Source organism: Aulonocara stuartgranti (assembly GCF_965226115.1).
Source record: "Aulonocara stuartgranti genome assembly, chromosome: 13".
NCBI classification, from domain to species: domain Eukaryota; kingdom Metazoa; phylum Chordata; class Actinopteri; order Cichliformes; family Cichlidae; genus Aulonocara; species Aulonocara stuartgranti.
In genome coordinates, this window is record NC_138949.1 from 32,245,396 (window position 1) to 32,260,754 (window position 15,359).

The following is a 15,359-nucleotide window of genomic DNA, read 5'->3' on the forward strand; positions in this document are numbered from 1 at the left end:
CTTCGTTCTCCTGATCGAAGAATAAAAGGAACACACAGTTCAAACTTCAGCAGGCTAACCGGCCCCCCAGAGAGGGCGGAGCTTAACATTTACAGGGAAACAGGACTAATGTGTGGCAGCTACCACACTTTGTCACGGTTCAAGTCAGAGCCGATTGGCTGGCTGAGACATAGTTTAAATGACACATGCAAACGTGCGGCAGGGTATGAGTCCTGCAGACTGAGCCGCACTGCGATTGGCGCTGACCTTGAGGGTTCGAAGGAAGAGGTCTCTGAATGCCTTGATGGTGCTGAAGAGCTCTTCGAGGGAGAAGCTGTCAATGAGATGTCCTCACTAAGATAATAAAACGAGTGTGTGTGTGCACACGTGTGGTATCCCATGATTCCATGCTGTAAGTTCAGAGCCTGTGAGAACAGGCTGGGCGGGGACGATAAGATCTGCAGCGTCTGAGGTTCAGCTGTTTGTTATGGTGTATCTGCAGTTACGCCCTGATGGTACACAGACCACGTCGTCGTTGCTCTCACCTGGCAGCGAGGAGCTGTGGTGGAGCTTTGTGAGCTCTCTGCTGACTTAGGTAGTCAGCCAGTGGCTTTCAGTTTGAGCTGTTCTGCTTGTCATGTTAGCCTTGAAACTAAGTGAAACTGACTCGCACTTCCTTTTGCTAACGTCCTGCCGATAAAGCTTTTCAAACCGACCCAAATGGCCTGCTCATGTCTCCCCATCCAGCTCATGCGACATCTGTTGGTTCGTCCATCAAGCAGGTAAACATGCCCCTCTAAACAAATGAAATCAGCCAAGAGAGCCTCTGAAAGTGACCTGGACCTACAGCAACATTTAACTGTTTATATGACTGAGCGCCAACTGTCCTGACTGCCATCGTGAGGCAGAGTTCAGATTACTTAAACTGATCTCATGAAATCACAAATCACCTCAGAGGAGACCGAGAAGGAAGGGAAAAAAGGAAAAAAGGAAGGACAGGAAGGAAATAAGGAGAGAGGAGGAAGTGGACGAGGACATGAGCATACCTTGTAGTTGTCGAGTGCATCGAAGACGAGGTGGTGTCCCCGAGGGTCGAAGACGGCAAGAGCAGCCAGCAGCTGGAACAGCTGCATCTTCACCATGACATTGGACGTGTCGAGAGCTGAGGGCATATAGGAGGAGGTGGAGTTACCGCTTTCATAAGTAATGACTCTGAGTCGTCATCTTCACCTCACAGGTACACCGGCTACCTGCTTAGCTTAGGCTGGAACAGCCACCTGAGTCTACCTGTTGCTCAGGGTAGCGTGTAAATATGATTTTAAGGTGGTTTTAAGGCAGATCTGCTTCATTCTAACTTTCTGGTCCTCCACCCACCTTGAGCCAGCATCCTGATGTAGCCCTCGTTGTCCAGGATGAAATGCAGCCCTGCGGACGAGTTCATGATGGTCCGGACACAGCTGACGCAGGTGAGCTGCAGCAGAGCATCGGCGATGTGGGCGCAGCCGCGGCCCGACAGAGCCTCCAGCGCCTCCAGCAGGAGGTCCAAACCCTGTAGTTCAAGGAACTGCACCATCCATGACTGATTACTCACCTCCAGCCGCCGCTGCAGACCCGAGTAGTTCACCACTGTGGGAACCTGGAGGGGCAGAGTGACCATCGGTCAGAGCTGTGAGACGCCCTCTCCTTCCCCTGCAGGACTCCTGAGGTTCTGCTTCTTTCCTACCTGCAGCAGTCGGATGCAGAGCTCGGGGTCAGCGTTCTCCAGATTGGCCTCCACCTTGCCGTCAGTGACTGTGGCGGGGCCTCTGGTCAACTGGTCCTTTACCGCCCCCCATTTGGTACTGGTTGCCATGATGACAGGCTAAAGGTTTTACCGATGTTTGAGCTGACGAGGGTTAAAACAGATACAGGTAATCAATCACAAACAATCAATGACATCATCATCTTTTTAACGTCCATGACAAGCAGACCTGACACAAGCGATGACATCACGCCCGTGTCAGCCTGCCTCGGGCTCACAGTTTCACATTCATTAACACATCTCTGAGTCACAAACTGAGCTCCTCCAGTGGACGCCTTTATCTGCTCAGGAGGTCAGAGTCCTTTACTGTGATTGGACTCCATTTGGCTTTAGTTGTGTCATAAATTATTATTTGAATTATGTTCCTGACTGACAGCTCGAGTACACTTCTGATGTGGACCAGTTTTAACTTGGTTTTATTCAGCTCCGAATCAAAGCTCCAAATCACAACAACAGTCACCTTGAGATGCTGTACTGTCTTTGTACTCTCAACAACCATATGAGTAAGAAGTTTTGTGACAGTGGCAAGGAAAACCTCAATTTTAACAGGAAGAAACCTCCAGCAGAGCCAGGCTCAGACCAGTTTGGGAGAGGGAAGGAAGACAGGACAAAGGCACTCTGTGGAATGCATGAATAACAAGAAACAGAGAAAAAGAAGAAGAATGCAGTGAATCAGGCTGAAGGATCAGCTGATTAACAGACTGATAATAAAGCACATGATTGGCTCCAGTAACAGAAAAATAAACACGAAGCGCTCACAGCTATCGTGGCTGTGATTTGGAAAGTGAATGAATCAGACTGAAGGCTACGTGAATCCTGCACTCAGTGTGTTGCAGAGTCTTCATCAGTGAAGAAGAGTGACTGCACGTCACAGCGTGGTGGGTGAAATATGTCAGCTATGTGGTATTTCTGGTATTCAGTGCGTGTGCATGTCCTGACAGCTGAGCACGCTCGCCACATTAACGCGCCGCTGTGAGAAAACCTGAACTTTAAACTTGAAAGGTGGAGTAGGTCAGTCACATGGTCAAAGGGTGTTTCCAGAGGCCTGGATTCAAATCTCCCCCGGGGCATTTGAATCCCCCCCCCCATCCAGCCAGCCTTCCTGCGTCAGTAAAGCTTCAGAATATTAAACACAACCATGAAACTTTCAGACTCACTGCAACATGGTCCTAATAAAGTGAGCACTGACTGTGTAAACCAGCAGAAACACAGGCAGGAAATTCACCTGTAAAGGTGTGTGTGGGTGTGTGTGTGAGTGAAGACAGACTGACTGGGGGGAGAAATTCCTTCTCAGCAGATGAGCTCAGGATAAAGACTCTTCCTCTTTTTGGACAGATGCTTCATCGCTTGGTTAAACTGTGGCCTCCTCCTCACGCCCGGCAGCAGAACTTTAACCACGGAAACAAATGCTCCTCATCAGCAGCAGCAGGTTTCAGTCTTCAGAGAAGGACCAGCAAACAAACTCAGCACTAGTTGTTCCAGTATCGGGAAAAACTGAGGGATGATCCTTTAAACCTGAAGCTCAGGTGTTTGTCATCATTTAACAACTTAAACAGACCTTTCACTGTACACATGCGCATATCTGTCAGTGGTACACCCTCACAGAAGAACAAATGCATTGATCTCAGTGCTGATGGATCAATACAGTGATTGGATAAGAGCAGACCCGCATGCTCCGATTCAAAGGTTCAAAAGTTTAAACACAGTTGTGGCTAAAAACCGCTGACAGGTCGAGCTGTGCCTGCCAAACCGGACTCCCTTCAAAATTAATCGAATTTAGTGTCTGAGCTTCAGTTCACTCGGTGCTGTGGTGGGTTCGGCTCAGCAACACCGGCCGGAGGACGGAGCAGCTTCAGCCGCTCCGCTGCTCCCACAGGTACAGGTGTATTTCACCGGGAACAGAAGAAGCTCATCACACAAACTTACCTGGAATCTGTCACTTGTGTCAAGCCGGCCTCCAATTCGAGACTTGCAGTCAAGCCAGCCTCCAGTTTGTTTTACGTTCCCTGTGTATTCAAAGTATTACGGAATGGATGTGGAAACCGGATTTCAAAATAAAAGCCAACTTCGAGTGAATTAACAGGTATGTTAAGAACATAATAACATATAATTTAGGCTTTTTTTTTCCTTTTTCTTTTTTTTCAAACTCTAATGTTAGATCTATATGATAGTGATGGCCCGCTTGAAGCTGACGCTCCGGAGCGTGTGTCGAAAAAAACAACACACTGGTTCAGAAGCACTGTGTCGAGGCTTGCTTCGTTTGGCAAAAGTCACGTGACCAGTGACGTCCGAAGCTTCATTACGCACGTAACTGCTTCGGTACCTGATTCAAACGGATATAAGGAAGTGAATCATCCACGGGATTCGTGGAGTGTGTTGATGGTGACATAGAGCGAAGAGGTGATCATTCCACTGACAGATATGGAGCCAGCGAGGAAGAGAGGACGTTCTGGCGTGTGGGAATATTTTGAGTTGATTTTGCTCAATTCATTTTATCTGCCGAAGTGAAAAACCTGAAATGTCCAAAATCATGTTTTCATAATGTAAATCTCATTACAGCATATGACTTTAGGAACACTTCCATGTGAATTAAAGCTGATGAAGACTACAACAATGTATTTGACACTATACGTACATTACATTGCTACAGTTTAGAAAATCATTTTGTTTATTGTTTTTAGGTGATAGTCTGCAGGACCCAGGAATACCTGCATATCTACCAGCTTGCAGTGCAGTTCCTGCACTCCACAGCCTCTTCTGTTCCATGCAAGTGGATTTTCTCCAGGGCAGGAGAAACTATTTCTAAGAAAAGAAACAGACTCAGCCAGCGCACAGTAACACTAATCCTCTTTTTAAATGTAAATTACAAAAGGGCTACCTGACATAGATCATGTTTTTACTTTGCAAGTTCTTGATTAGGGGTGGGTTTTGATTATTGCCTTTCTGATTACAATCCATGCTAAATTGGATAAATTTATATTGATTCATTACAATCCTGTGTCGATTTGTAAATTAACGTTATTATGCCTGAAACGCCAGCATCTCAGGTTAAACCTCACAACATGTCGTCAAACACCATACAGCTAAAACAGTACCTGGGAGCAGGTTTACGGATTCTGCATACAAACGTAAACACAGAGCGCGGACCCGACGCGTCAGAGTCAGATTTTGGTGTGTCGTCGGGTCCGCGCTGTGTTTGCCTCTTTTTTTTTTCGCTGGCTTCTGCAGCTGCAGGTTCATAACTCTCTGTTTACATCTCTAATTAAGTCTCACATGTGTCAGCTTTCTTTTAATAGATACGAAATTATGGATATATACTGATAGATGACCAGAATTGTAATATTTCTGACTGAGGCAAAACTTTCAAGATTCCAATCAAATTGAATCGGATCCTGTATCGAATCAAAATGATTCTACAAATCAGTAACGATGCAGCCGTACTCAGCCCCTAAGCATTTTCCCTTTCCAGTTCACAATCAATCCCACCCCTAGGTCAAAAATATGTATAGGACAATTGGCCTAATCTAATATTTTGTATGAACCTGTCCAGCTGTCCAGTGATTAAATGACAAGTAGATGGGGGCAGGACTCCACAGCAGGGGCATACTCCATAATGTGCTGTGCAGTCTCATATGTATATTGTATATGTTGCTCACTTATTGTATTTACCAACATAAAGGAGTTATGAGCAAAGAAAGGCCACACCATAGTGCATGTTTAAATAGGGAAAGTTTATTGATCAAAATGTATTACGCAAATACGCATTACATTTTTTTCAGCCCCCCAATCGAGAAAACAAAACCAATTACATGTTCAAAGCAACGGAACGGTGGCCCAATATCAGAGAGAACTCCACTCTTGAGTGAGCAGTGATGATTGAGTGTGCGTGTTAGTCCCCATAGGGAAATAGTTCCTCTGCATTTAACCCATTCACCCAGTGAATTTTTTATTGAGCAGTCTGTTTTATTTTGCAGATTCAAGCTGCTCTTCAAAATATTCGCCACCAGATGTCACCGGAGAGGACTGTGTTGAAAAGCTTCGAGTAATGAACCATTTTTCAATACAAGCTTCAGTGCTTCGGAAAGCTTCATTTGGCCATCACTACTATATGACACAGCCTTGTACCCTAATTGTGCCCTGTCACTATCAAGGCCATCTTATTTTGCCTTCCAAAATAAAAGCCTTTTCAAATTGTCCATATACGACCTACTCTTTTAACGATTTCAAAATGCTCTTAAATGAAAAATTCATGTTTCAACAGGATAATTCCACTTTAGATCAACAGTATACAGCCCCACAGTGATACCATATCAATATCAAGTCATTCTGATTTTGACTTCCAAAGTAAAAGCCTTTGACAATGTCAAAGTAAAAGCAGGAGTGACTAAAACAAGCTCTCTTCAATTATTTTGGGATGTTATTTACTTATCAATTGTGAAAAAATTGCTCTGAATAAACAGAGAAGCAAAAACGCTCATGAACTGGCGTGGAGAAAGACGTGTCTGTGTGAACAGGGAAAAAGCTGAACGTGGCGCGGCGCTTCCACGTGCAGTGTCTACCATCACGAGTAAAAAGACTGCAACATTAACATTAGCATTGGAGGCTAAATAGAATTTTCGACACATCTCCTCCTCTATTAAAGCTCGTTTTCAGCAACCGAACACCAAGAAACATCAAGAAAACCTCACTGCGCCGATAGAATACCGTGAATTTTATATAAGTTTGAATAACTTACCGTTTGTGTAAAATACTCCAATGAGTACGGCAGGCATCCACCACGGTGTAACCAGCAGAAGCACATGGAAAATCGGCCCGGCAGAGCAAACTATTTATTGATCCACGGGTTTACCTGGGCAGAAGCCCAGGGGCCTGCCAAGTTAAATAACTCTCTTCAGAGTTCATTTGCTTGGACTTGAATAACACTGTTTAATAACTCCAACACTGAACACTATTTGAATCAGAATGTGTTAAAATGACACTTTGAGAGTGGAAATCAACTCTAACATCTTTAACCCTGAAATTTTAACACTCCAGTTTTTGCTGTGTATATTTAGCCACACTGATGTTTCTGTTTTTAGTTCAGATATTGTCATCATTGTGGATGTTTTTGCTAGATGCTGTAAATGTGTAGTACGTGTGTGCCACATATGTGTTATAGGCAGGAACACAACGGTTACATCATTATCATACAGCATACGGATGATGATGCCCGATGAGGAGCGAGACGAGGAAGCCGACGAAGCCGCCTCCCCCTCAGTCTTTTCTCTCTTCAGAGAGCTTGACCTCTGAGGGCCGCCATGGCTCTGACTCTTCAGAGGAACCGTCACCTGCTGTGTGGGAGGGATGTGGCCGTGCACAGATGCCGGCCTCTCGCCGCCTTTCCGCCGCTCCAACTTGGCTCTGAGTGTGGAGTACGAGTCAGCATGGGCGGGGTTGTGGGTGAAGGACTGAGAGCGCTTCTTGCGTGGGTTGTCATCAAAGAACTCAATGATGAAAGCTTGCTGAGTGAGGTGCTCGGGGGGCGCCTGTTTGGGAAATTCGGTGGGTGACAGAGCTTTAGGAGGACTCTGGGACAGGGGCCTCTCAGGGGCTACGGGTGAGGCAGAGGCCGGTCTGGGTGGAGCATACTGCAGTGGTTGGTGTAGCTGACTATGGATGGACTGGCCTGATTGGATGACCTGCTGCGACGCCTGGGACAGCTCTGATTGCATAGAGTGCTCAGTGCGGACCGAGTGGTGGGATTTACCCCTTCCTTTGAGAACTGGGTCCTCTGAGTCACTCTGGGTCCCATCCTCATGGTGGTGACCTAAAGACAGGAATAAAGATGTCAGTGAGTACTAGCTTTTGAACTTTGAAGCTCAATGGTCACAAGTGTATGACTGAAGCTTTGATAGCCTCAAACAAAGACAGAAGTTTAGTGGGGTCAGTAAAATCAGAGAAATATCAGAAGATTCAGGGACCGTGTGTCAATAAATTGTTAACAATGAAGTGCTGGACAGGTTTTATCACCAGCAGGAAGCATAATCCCCGATTACCTGTGAATGACAAACAGGTAACACAGGTATGGTCCGGAACACAGGTGCAACTCTGACCTTTCAGGGTCTTGATGTTCATGGCGAGGTCACTCTTGGTGCTGTAAACGTCTTCAGACGGTGGGCGTCTCTTCATCATGCTTACATCACTGTGGACCAGCCAGTCAGCCACCTTGCTCTCTGCTGACATCACCTCTGCAGGTGTGGCCATGATGGCTGTCTTGGTGGGTGTAGCCTGCAGCTTCCTCTGGCGAGTGGAGAACTTGGTGATGTGGTCTTTAATCTTGATCTTCCCAGGCATGCAATCATCAAACTCAATGGTAAAGGAGGCATGGCTCTGAACGACAGGCGGAGTCGGAGTGGGAAGTGAGGGTGGGGCCGGGGGCGTGTCAGTGTCCTTGGTGGGGATCTCATGGAGCTCCGCGCCTGAGGACTTAGGGTGCTGGAAGTCCTTGGTGGGGATCTCAAAGTAGCTCGGCTCACGGTGGTACGAAGGGAAGGCGGACTTTGGCTGACAGTCTGACAGCGATGCAGAAAATTCTGGATCTGCAGAGGGAGCGTCTTTCTGAACATCTGACAGAGGCAAAGAGATGACATCTCACCAACATCATCAATAACGCACCATCAGCTCAATTTAGCTTTATTTATACAGCACCAGTTTACTGCACTCCTCCACTTTATTAAGGTGTGCGTACCTGAATGTGGCTCATCGCTGGTTTGGACTTTACTCCCATAATCCTCCTCTCCCCACCAGGAAGGCTGGCCATACAAAGGAGTGGGCCGACACACCGGCGCCTCTGTCACAGAAACGTGTGATAGGTGAAATTGCCGACCAATCAAAGTGTCCCGAGGAGCGTGAACAAACGACTTTCTGGTTTGTTACTAAAACATTTTCCTGAACGAGCAGATTTATAGTAAAAAATACATCAGAACAAACAGCAACACATCATCTGCGTACAGGAACACACAGCGGCCAGACACCTGATCCAGTACTTTTTAACCCTGCACCAGGCTTTCTGGTGCAGGGTTTTGTGTTACATTATGTTTTGTACAGTGCAGTATATTTTTGACCCTGTGTGATGTCAAAATTTTGTGTTATTGCTTGTATTACGCCCAGTATTGTTAGGAGTACATTTGATACACAGTATATTTACTGCCAGTACTGTTGCTGTATTATTGTTACCCTGTGCGAGGCTCTTGGTACTCTGCGCTTTCTCGCCTCTCGCCCGCTCATCCACGTCACTCTTCTTCCCCTCTGAAGGCTTTAGGCTCATCTGCAGCTGACTGCTGTACTTCTCATGCTGAAACAGAAGAACGAGGCAAACGTACTCAAGGTACTGCAAATTGCATGTACTCACGGTACTGCATGTGCTCACGGTACTGTACATGCTGTGTGTAGTCATGAGAAATTCATGACGCTCTGAGTAGTTTTGGAAATGCAAACTAAATGCAGTTAAACAAGGAAATTAAATAACACCCTCTATGCAGTAATTTGTACAATAGAAAACACACACCCACAAACACCAACCTTTAGGGCCTCCTCTGGGACTTTGTGTTGACTTTTCTCCAGAACGTAGACGTGAGAATGTGAACAACAGCTCAGAAAAATATTAAAATTATCACACACACACACACACACACACACACACACACACACACACACACACACGCGCGCACAGACACGCACACAAACAGTGCGTGTGTGCGTCTGAAGGATATCGTATCCGAAGCGGATGATGTCGGACAGTTTGAGGGTGATGTAGGTCTGATCAGGAATCCGAAGGTCGTTTACAAATGTCTGCAGGAAACAAACAAACAAACGTCCAGGTGAAAATTTCTGATTATGATGCTGAAGTCCACTCTGAAGGTTTTCACTCTTTTGTGATTTTACAGTTCTTGCCTGTTTAAATTAAAGTGGAATTAAATTTTTTTAAGTTAATAAAAAAAAAAAAAAAATCTTTGTACTGTAACCTGTGACTTTAGGCATCACCACCCCCCACCTGTGTTTGCTGCTGATTGGTGGATACCTATGATAATGTACTGATATGTTGTGTATGGCTCACCCCATTGAGGCTGCCCAGGTCCTTCACCAGGTGTTCATCAGTGGTCGGGTTGTAGTTGATGACAGCGTGCTGTTTGTCCACACTGCGAGACTGAGACACACACACATACAACTCTTTTTGCTTACTTTCACTGCGACTCAAACAAGACACCATTACAACTTCCTTTTTCAGACCAACCTAGAGGGAGGCAATTTCTACTAACCCGAACACCTGCACAGGTCAGCCTCACCTGAAGCATCAGCTCGCAGTCCTCTCAGCCCACAAAAATCATCTCTCGGGGGAGGCGGTGTCGAGTCCCCGAACTGCTTACCAGGAACCATGATGTCACACTCATCTTCACAGGCCTGCTGAGAAACCCCAGAGCATCCTGGGAAATGAAGACAGAGGCAGGTGATACAGGTGGGTTTGTGCGGGCCTGTTGTGCCACCGTGACAGATTTTAAATATTTAATCAGACAAAATGAGTAATTTCAGACGATCCTGCTCTTACTGATTTGTGTGTGTTTGAATCCTGACAGCTGAGGCACCTGCAGGTGTGTAGTCAGGTCCAAAAGGACCTGCAGGTTGTCCACACCAGCCTGAGTCTGAGGTTCAAACACCTTCAACTTTCAATTAAGCACTGAATGAACTCCTACAGACATTTTTATTCACAGTGCTCTGATTACAGAGGTTCGGCACAGAAACGGGGTCATGCAGTCAAATATGTGATATTTATTAAAAACACAGAGCATGAGCAAATCAACTGTTCATTTCATCTTTAGAGTTAAAAGTTGAACTAAAGCACTGACCAGCAGAAAATAAAACACGAGCGCTTTATAAAACTTCTAATTTGAAATAACGGCTCAGAGATGATTCTGTTTCCTGGGAAGGGGTTAAAGATATTTCCTATTTCTAACAGGAAATATCCAACTGTCAAATGACCACATGATCTCACACACACACACTCGCACAGGTGAGAGTCACTGACATTAAAACTTCAGTTTTAGTGTTTTTCTGCACATATACTGCAGTATCATCAGTACTGTCAATACTTTTGTGTGAACCACACGAACAGATGAAGTGAGAGTTTGGAGTTTGAGCACTGGGTTTTGTATGCAGGAGCTCTTGCAGACACAGCTGAAGGATAGATGAAGCTCCTCTGCAGCACAGACAGCAGTGCCACAGACGCTCTGTCCAATCAGAGGCTGACACACGGGCACACATGGAGTAGATCAGCTCCTCCATCAGTCACTGAGACTTCACATCCACTCTGGAGCTCACTCTGTGAAGCTCTGCCCTTCTCAGGAGGTCAGAGGTGATTGGACGGCTCACTCCAAAGGGTTCCATAGGTAAAAAGTCTGGGGAAGGGAGGGGGGATCTTCCTGTTTTTCATCACGGCATAGAACCAGTGAAGAAAACTGCTCATGATGTGGACAAGTGTGGACAACACACACTCAGATGCACATACACACAGACAACCACAGACACTGAGCTGATGCTGGAGGAGAGGAGCGGCTCTTCAGCAGCATCTCTCCAGGCCTCAGCGCCTCTCGGCGGCTGCTGCCCAGAGCTGCTCCTCCTGTCCGGTTCCGACAGACGTGTGTGTGTGTGAAGGGTGGGGGAGTTACAGACAGATGACAGACAGGCTCTCCTCCTCCACGCCCTGCCCTCCCCCTCTCTTACCTCCGGGCTCTTCCCCGCTGCTCTTCGCTTCTTGGATCTGGGGCTGGCGTGCTGCGGGGCGGGCAGAGCATGAGCGGGTCCCGTTATCCGGACTCACACGGACTGGGGCGGCTCGGCTCCGATGATGCTCTACAACATCTCCTCCTGACGCACCCGCTGCGTCAACACGCACCGCGACAGCGACCACCGCACCGGAAGAGCTGCCGAGACCTTCACAATTAAAGCCCGCACCTGATAACATGCCCAGTGAGGTTCGAACAGGTTTTATTAGAAAAAATAGAATATTACAGTCCACTGCAGCACCGACCGAGTCTGAGGCAGGCACACCGGGGCTGGCTGTCAAATTACCTGGTACTGCCACAGCAGAGGGCGCTGTGGAGCTCTGTTATCATACATTTGGCTTGGCAGTGGTCAGTAGTTAGACTCAGAGGCACTATGTTGTAATTTCGGTGAGTCAGACTGAATTTTCATGTTGTTTTTGTTCACACAAAACTAGCCATTGATTAAAATGAAACAGTGGTTCACCTGCTGGCTAAAGTCACGTGGTAGGCAGGATTCTGCAGATTGTACCGATAGGGATGGTGTGTGCTGAGCCAATCCAGCGGTGCACACCTCACACGACTGAGTCGAATGGCTGTGTAAGTGGCAAGTCAGACCTGCATGATCCAGCAAGACTTAAACCGGAGAGCAGCTCAGAGTCCCTTTTACATACTGTAAGACTTGAGCACGGAAAAGCACGGCCCCCTCAGCGTTGGTCTGCTGAGGAGCGATGATGGAGGATAACTCATGTACGAGTAAAAAGTGTGACCACGCGAGTAACTTCGTCACAGCACACCTGACTGCAGGTGTGACCGTGACGGAACGGCTGCCCTCGGCCTACTCTTATTGTGAAGGCGGGTCGGTTTCCGGTCGCGCGCTCGGCAGTGTGAGGGTTTTCGGAAGACCCGCTCATCGGTAATCAGCACAGATTCTTCTGATCGATCAGCTCAGCGTGCGCCGGGCAGAGGTCACATGATTTGGAGCGCCGTCGCTTCAGTACGGGAAGCGCCGGTTTTGCGTGACGTCACCGCAACGCTGACACGGGGATGAGGATGATGACGTCATCTATTGTAAAAAAAGAAAAAAAAAGAAAAAGAAAAAAAAAGTAAATAAGCACGTGCACGTCTCCGGTTCATGGCTCTGCGTGTGACCGTCTGTGAGCTGCAGATGAAGAGTCTACCTCACATGTGACTCAGCTGCTTACCTGCGCTGTGTGCGTGCGTGTGTGTATGTTGGGGGGGTGTACACTAATTCAGTTTTATTTATACAAGCTCAAGGCGCTTTATATTGTAAGGTAGACCTTACAATAACCCAGCAGTCATATGACCTCCTATGAGCAAGCACTTTAGCGACAGTGGGAGGGAAAAACTCCCTTTTAACAGGAAGAAACCTCCAGCAGAACCAGGCTCAGTGAGAGGGCGGCCATCTGCCGCGACTGGTTAGGGTGAGAGAAGGAAGACAGTACAAAAGACATGCTGTGAAAGAGAGCCAGAGATTGATAACAAGTATGATTCAGTGCAGGGAGGTCTTTTAGCACATAGTGATTGAAAAAGAAACATCCATCATGGGTGGATGCATCTGGGAGTTATTTTTTCTAAACAGGCTCAGATTTGACCAATCAGATTACTGCATATGGCAATGAGTACTTTGTGGCTCAAAACCTGGAACTGAAAGTCCAACATGTTGGTTCTCGGAGAGCTGCTGCTCCGTCAATCACAGCAGCTCCTTGGTGCAGGTGACCGTCAGGTGAGCACAGGAGCTGCTCGCTTAGAAGAGCACGCAGCAACACGACATATGAGCAAGCGGAGTGAGGTATGGGGTCTTCACAACCCCTGTTCTCTGTACACCATCAGGACGCTTGGCCTCCCTGTGGCTGCGGGCTGCTTGCCTCCACCCCAGGGAAAAGGGTAACATCTCCTGGGTCTGGGGGTTGTACACATGGGTGCTCACAGACACAAACTATATCTTCCTTGGCTGCTACCTTAAAGCATATCGTGCGCTGTTGATCTTGCGTGCTGCTCAACATTCAATATTTAGTATTTACTGTTACTTACACGTAGATAGGTTGTTGCTTTGACCTCTGTTTTGTGTTGTTCTCTTGTTGTTTGTTTTCTTTTTTCTTCTGTTAACAGGTGACCCAATGGATTTTCTCAGTGTCTTCTCTTACTGTCCCCCGATCCCCTCTGTTTTTCTTTCCCCCTTTTCTGTCTAATTGTCTGTCCAATTTTTAATAACTTTAAATAAATAAATAAATAATAATAATAATGATAAAGATCAATCAAGTGGACCAATATCACATTGACACGTTTTCTCCACTTGAAGAAATAAACCCGTTGGGCATCTTTCCTGGCCCTCAGACAATTCTGATTGTTTTTCTGTCCCGTTCGGTACTTTAGCAAACAAACAAACAAAAAACAGGACTCATCAAAGAGCTAGAACAACATTTATTCTAACAGTAAAAGTCTCAGCGAACTTTAATCAACAATAAGAACAGAAAAGTCTAAAACCTGAACACCTGCACGGGAACAATGTGAGGCTTTTAATCTAAAAGGTCTTTTGCAAGAAACCAGGTGAGCAGGCAGGTGGCATTAACCTGGAAAGAGTTTATTTGCTGTGCTTTCTGAGCCCCACCCACATCAGACCACCTGAGCTCAGAGACAGTGCAGCGCCTCGACCTGACAGGAAGTGCACACAGAAACCTTGCTGACATCACAAATGGACGCAGTCACTTCGGCGCCACTGAGAGGTGAGCGAGGGTTAGATCAGTCAGTCACAGGAAGCTCCGCCCAGAATCCTTGCTGCTTCCTCGTTCTTTATGATTGTGTTTCCCTTTTAACCCTTGGTAGAACCTCAAAATCCCATCCTTTCGTGAACCTCGGGACCAAAAATTGTCCCGCCCCAAAAGTGCTCTAAAAATGTTATATATCAATATTTTTTTCTACTTTAAATTAGTCAATCTTTTAAAACTACTTCTGCTTAAAATATCCATGTCAAGTTTTAATTATATTTTCGTTGTTTTAACCCTTTAAATCCCAGTTTTATTACATGAGCGCCCTGTTTTTTTAGCCCCAAAAAACAAAAGAACTAAATATTTTCCAAAAAAACCCATTTGAAGTAATATTTGTTTGTTATTATAATTAGGCCTTTAGATGGACCAAAGATTGGCACCAACATTCATTTCGATCCACTTTTATTTTTTTTGCAGGAGCGCATTTCATAAAATGCACACACTATCGGTCCTAATCGACCACGCCCAAAAAAAGTGCTATAAAAAATTTATATATTAATATTTTATTCCACTTTAAATTAGCCAATCTTTTAGACCTACTTCTCCTTGAAATATTCATGTCAAGTTTTAATTACATTTCGCGGATTTTAACCCTTTATATCCCGGTTTCGTCACATGAGCGCACTGCTTTTTTTGCCCCAAAAAACATAAAACTTGAATATTTTCCAAAAAAAAACATTTGAGGTAATATTCAATTGTTATTATAATTAGGCCTTTAGATGGACTAAAGATTGGCACCAACAGTCATTTCGATCGCCTTTTTTTTTTTTTTTTTCAGGACCAGAAAATGGTGCCTTATTACTTTGCATTGATTTAGTTACTTCGACAATTTCACTAATGGTTATCTCTCTATCAATTTCTGTTCTGTCATTTACCGATATTTGTGGAATCGGTAATCTATCAAGCGTTTCAGCAATCTTTTTTTCATCAACCGGATCTGAGGTATAAAGATTGGAATAGAACATTTTAAACTGGTCATTAATGGTTTTCGGATCA

At 45.8% G+C, this 15,359-nt stretch overlaps 1 protein-coding gene and 1 pseudogene across 2 annotated transcripts; both read right to left on the minus strand.

Moving 5' to 3' along the window:
* Positions 1 to 700: 700 nt before the first annotated feature.
* On the minus strand, positions 701 to 6,593 carry LOC309720128 (inverted formin-2-like). The gene is made up of 4 exons (XM_082556719.1): positions 6,516 to 6,593; positions 1,703 to 1,864; positions 1,354 to 1,615; positions 701 to 1,141 (listed from the first exon to the last, which is right to left on the minus strand). The coding sequence occupies exons 2-4, from the start codon at positions 1,829 to 1,831 to the stop codon at positions 900 to 902; spliced, it is 633 nt and encodes a 210-aa protein (XP_082412845.1). The 5' UTR covers positions 1,832 to 1,864; positions 6,516 to 6,593; the 3' UTR covers positions 701 to 899.
* On the minus strand, positions 6,255 to 12,629 carry LOC309720789 (centrosomal protein of 170 kDa protein B-like; annotated as a pseudogene). The gene is made up of 11 exons: positions 11,825 to 12,629; positions 11,537 to 11,736; positions 10,105 to 10,242; positions 9,876 to 9,965; positions 9,530 to 9,610; positions 9,341 to 9,397; positions 8,976 to 9,113; positions 8,508 to 8,679; positions 7,873 to 8,385; positions 6,958 to 7,586; positions 6,255 to 6,335 (listed from the first exon to the last, which is right to left on the minus strand). The product of its transcript is annotated as a centrosomal protein of 170 kDa protein B-like (transcript).
* Between the last annotated feature and the right edge of the window lie 2,730 nt (positions 12,630 to 15,359).

Coding starts and splice junctions, on each gene's coding strand:
- LOC309720128 (XM_082556719.1), bottom strand. CDS start 1,831: ATGGCAACCAGTACCAAATGGGGGGCGGTAAAGGACCAGTTGACCAGA. Junction 1,616..1,702: donor TCTGCATCCGACTGCTGCAG/GTAGGAAAGAAG, acceptor CTGCCCCTCCAG/GTTCCCACAGTGGTGAACTA. Junction 1,142..1,353: donor CATCAGGATGCTGGCTCAAG/GTGGGTGGAGGA, acceptor ATATGCCCTCAG/CTCTCGACACGTCCAATGTC.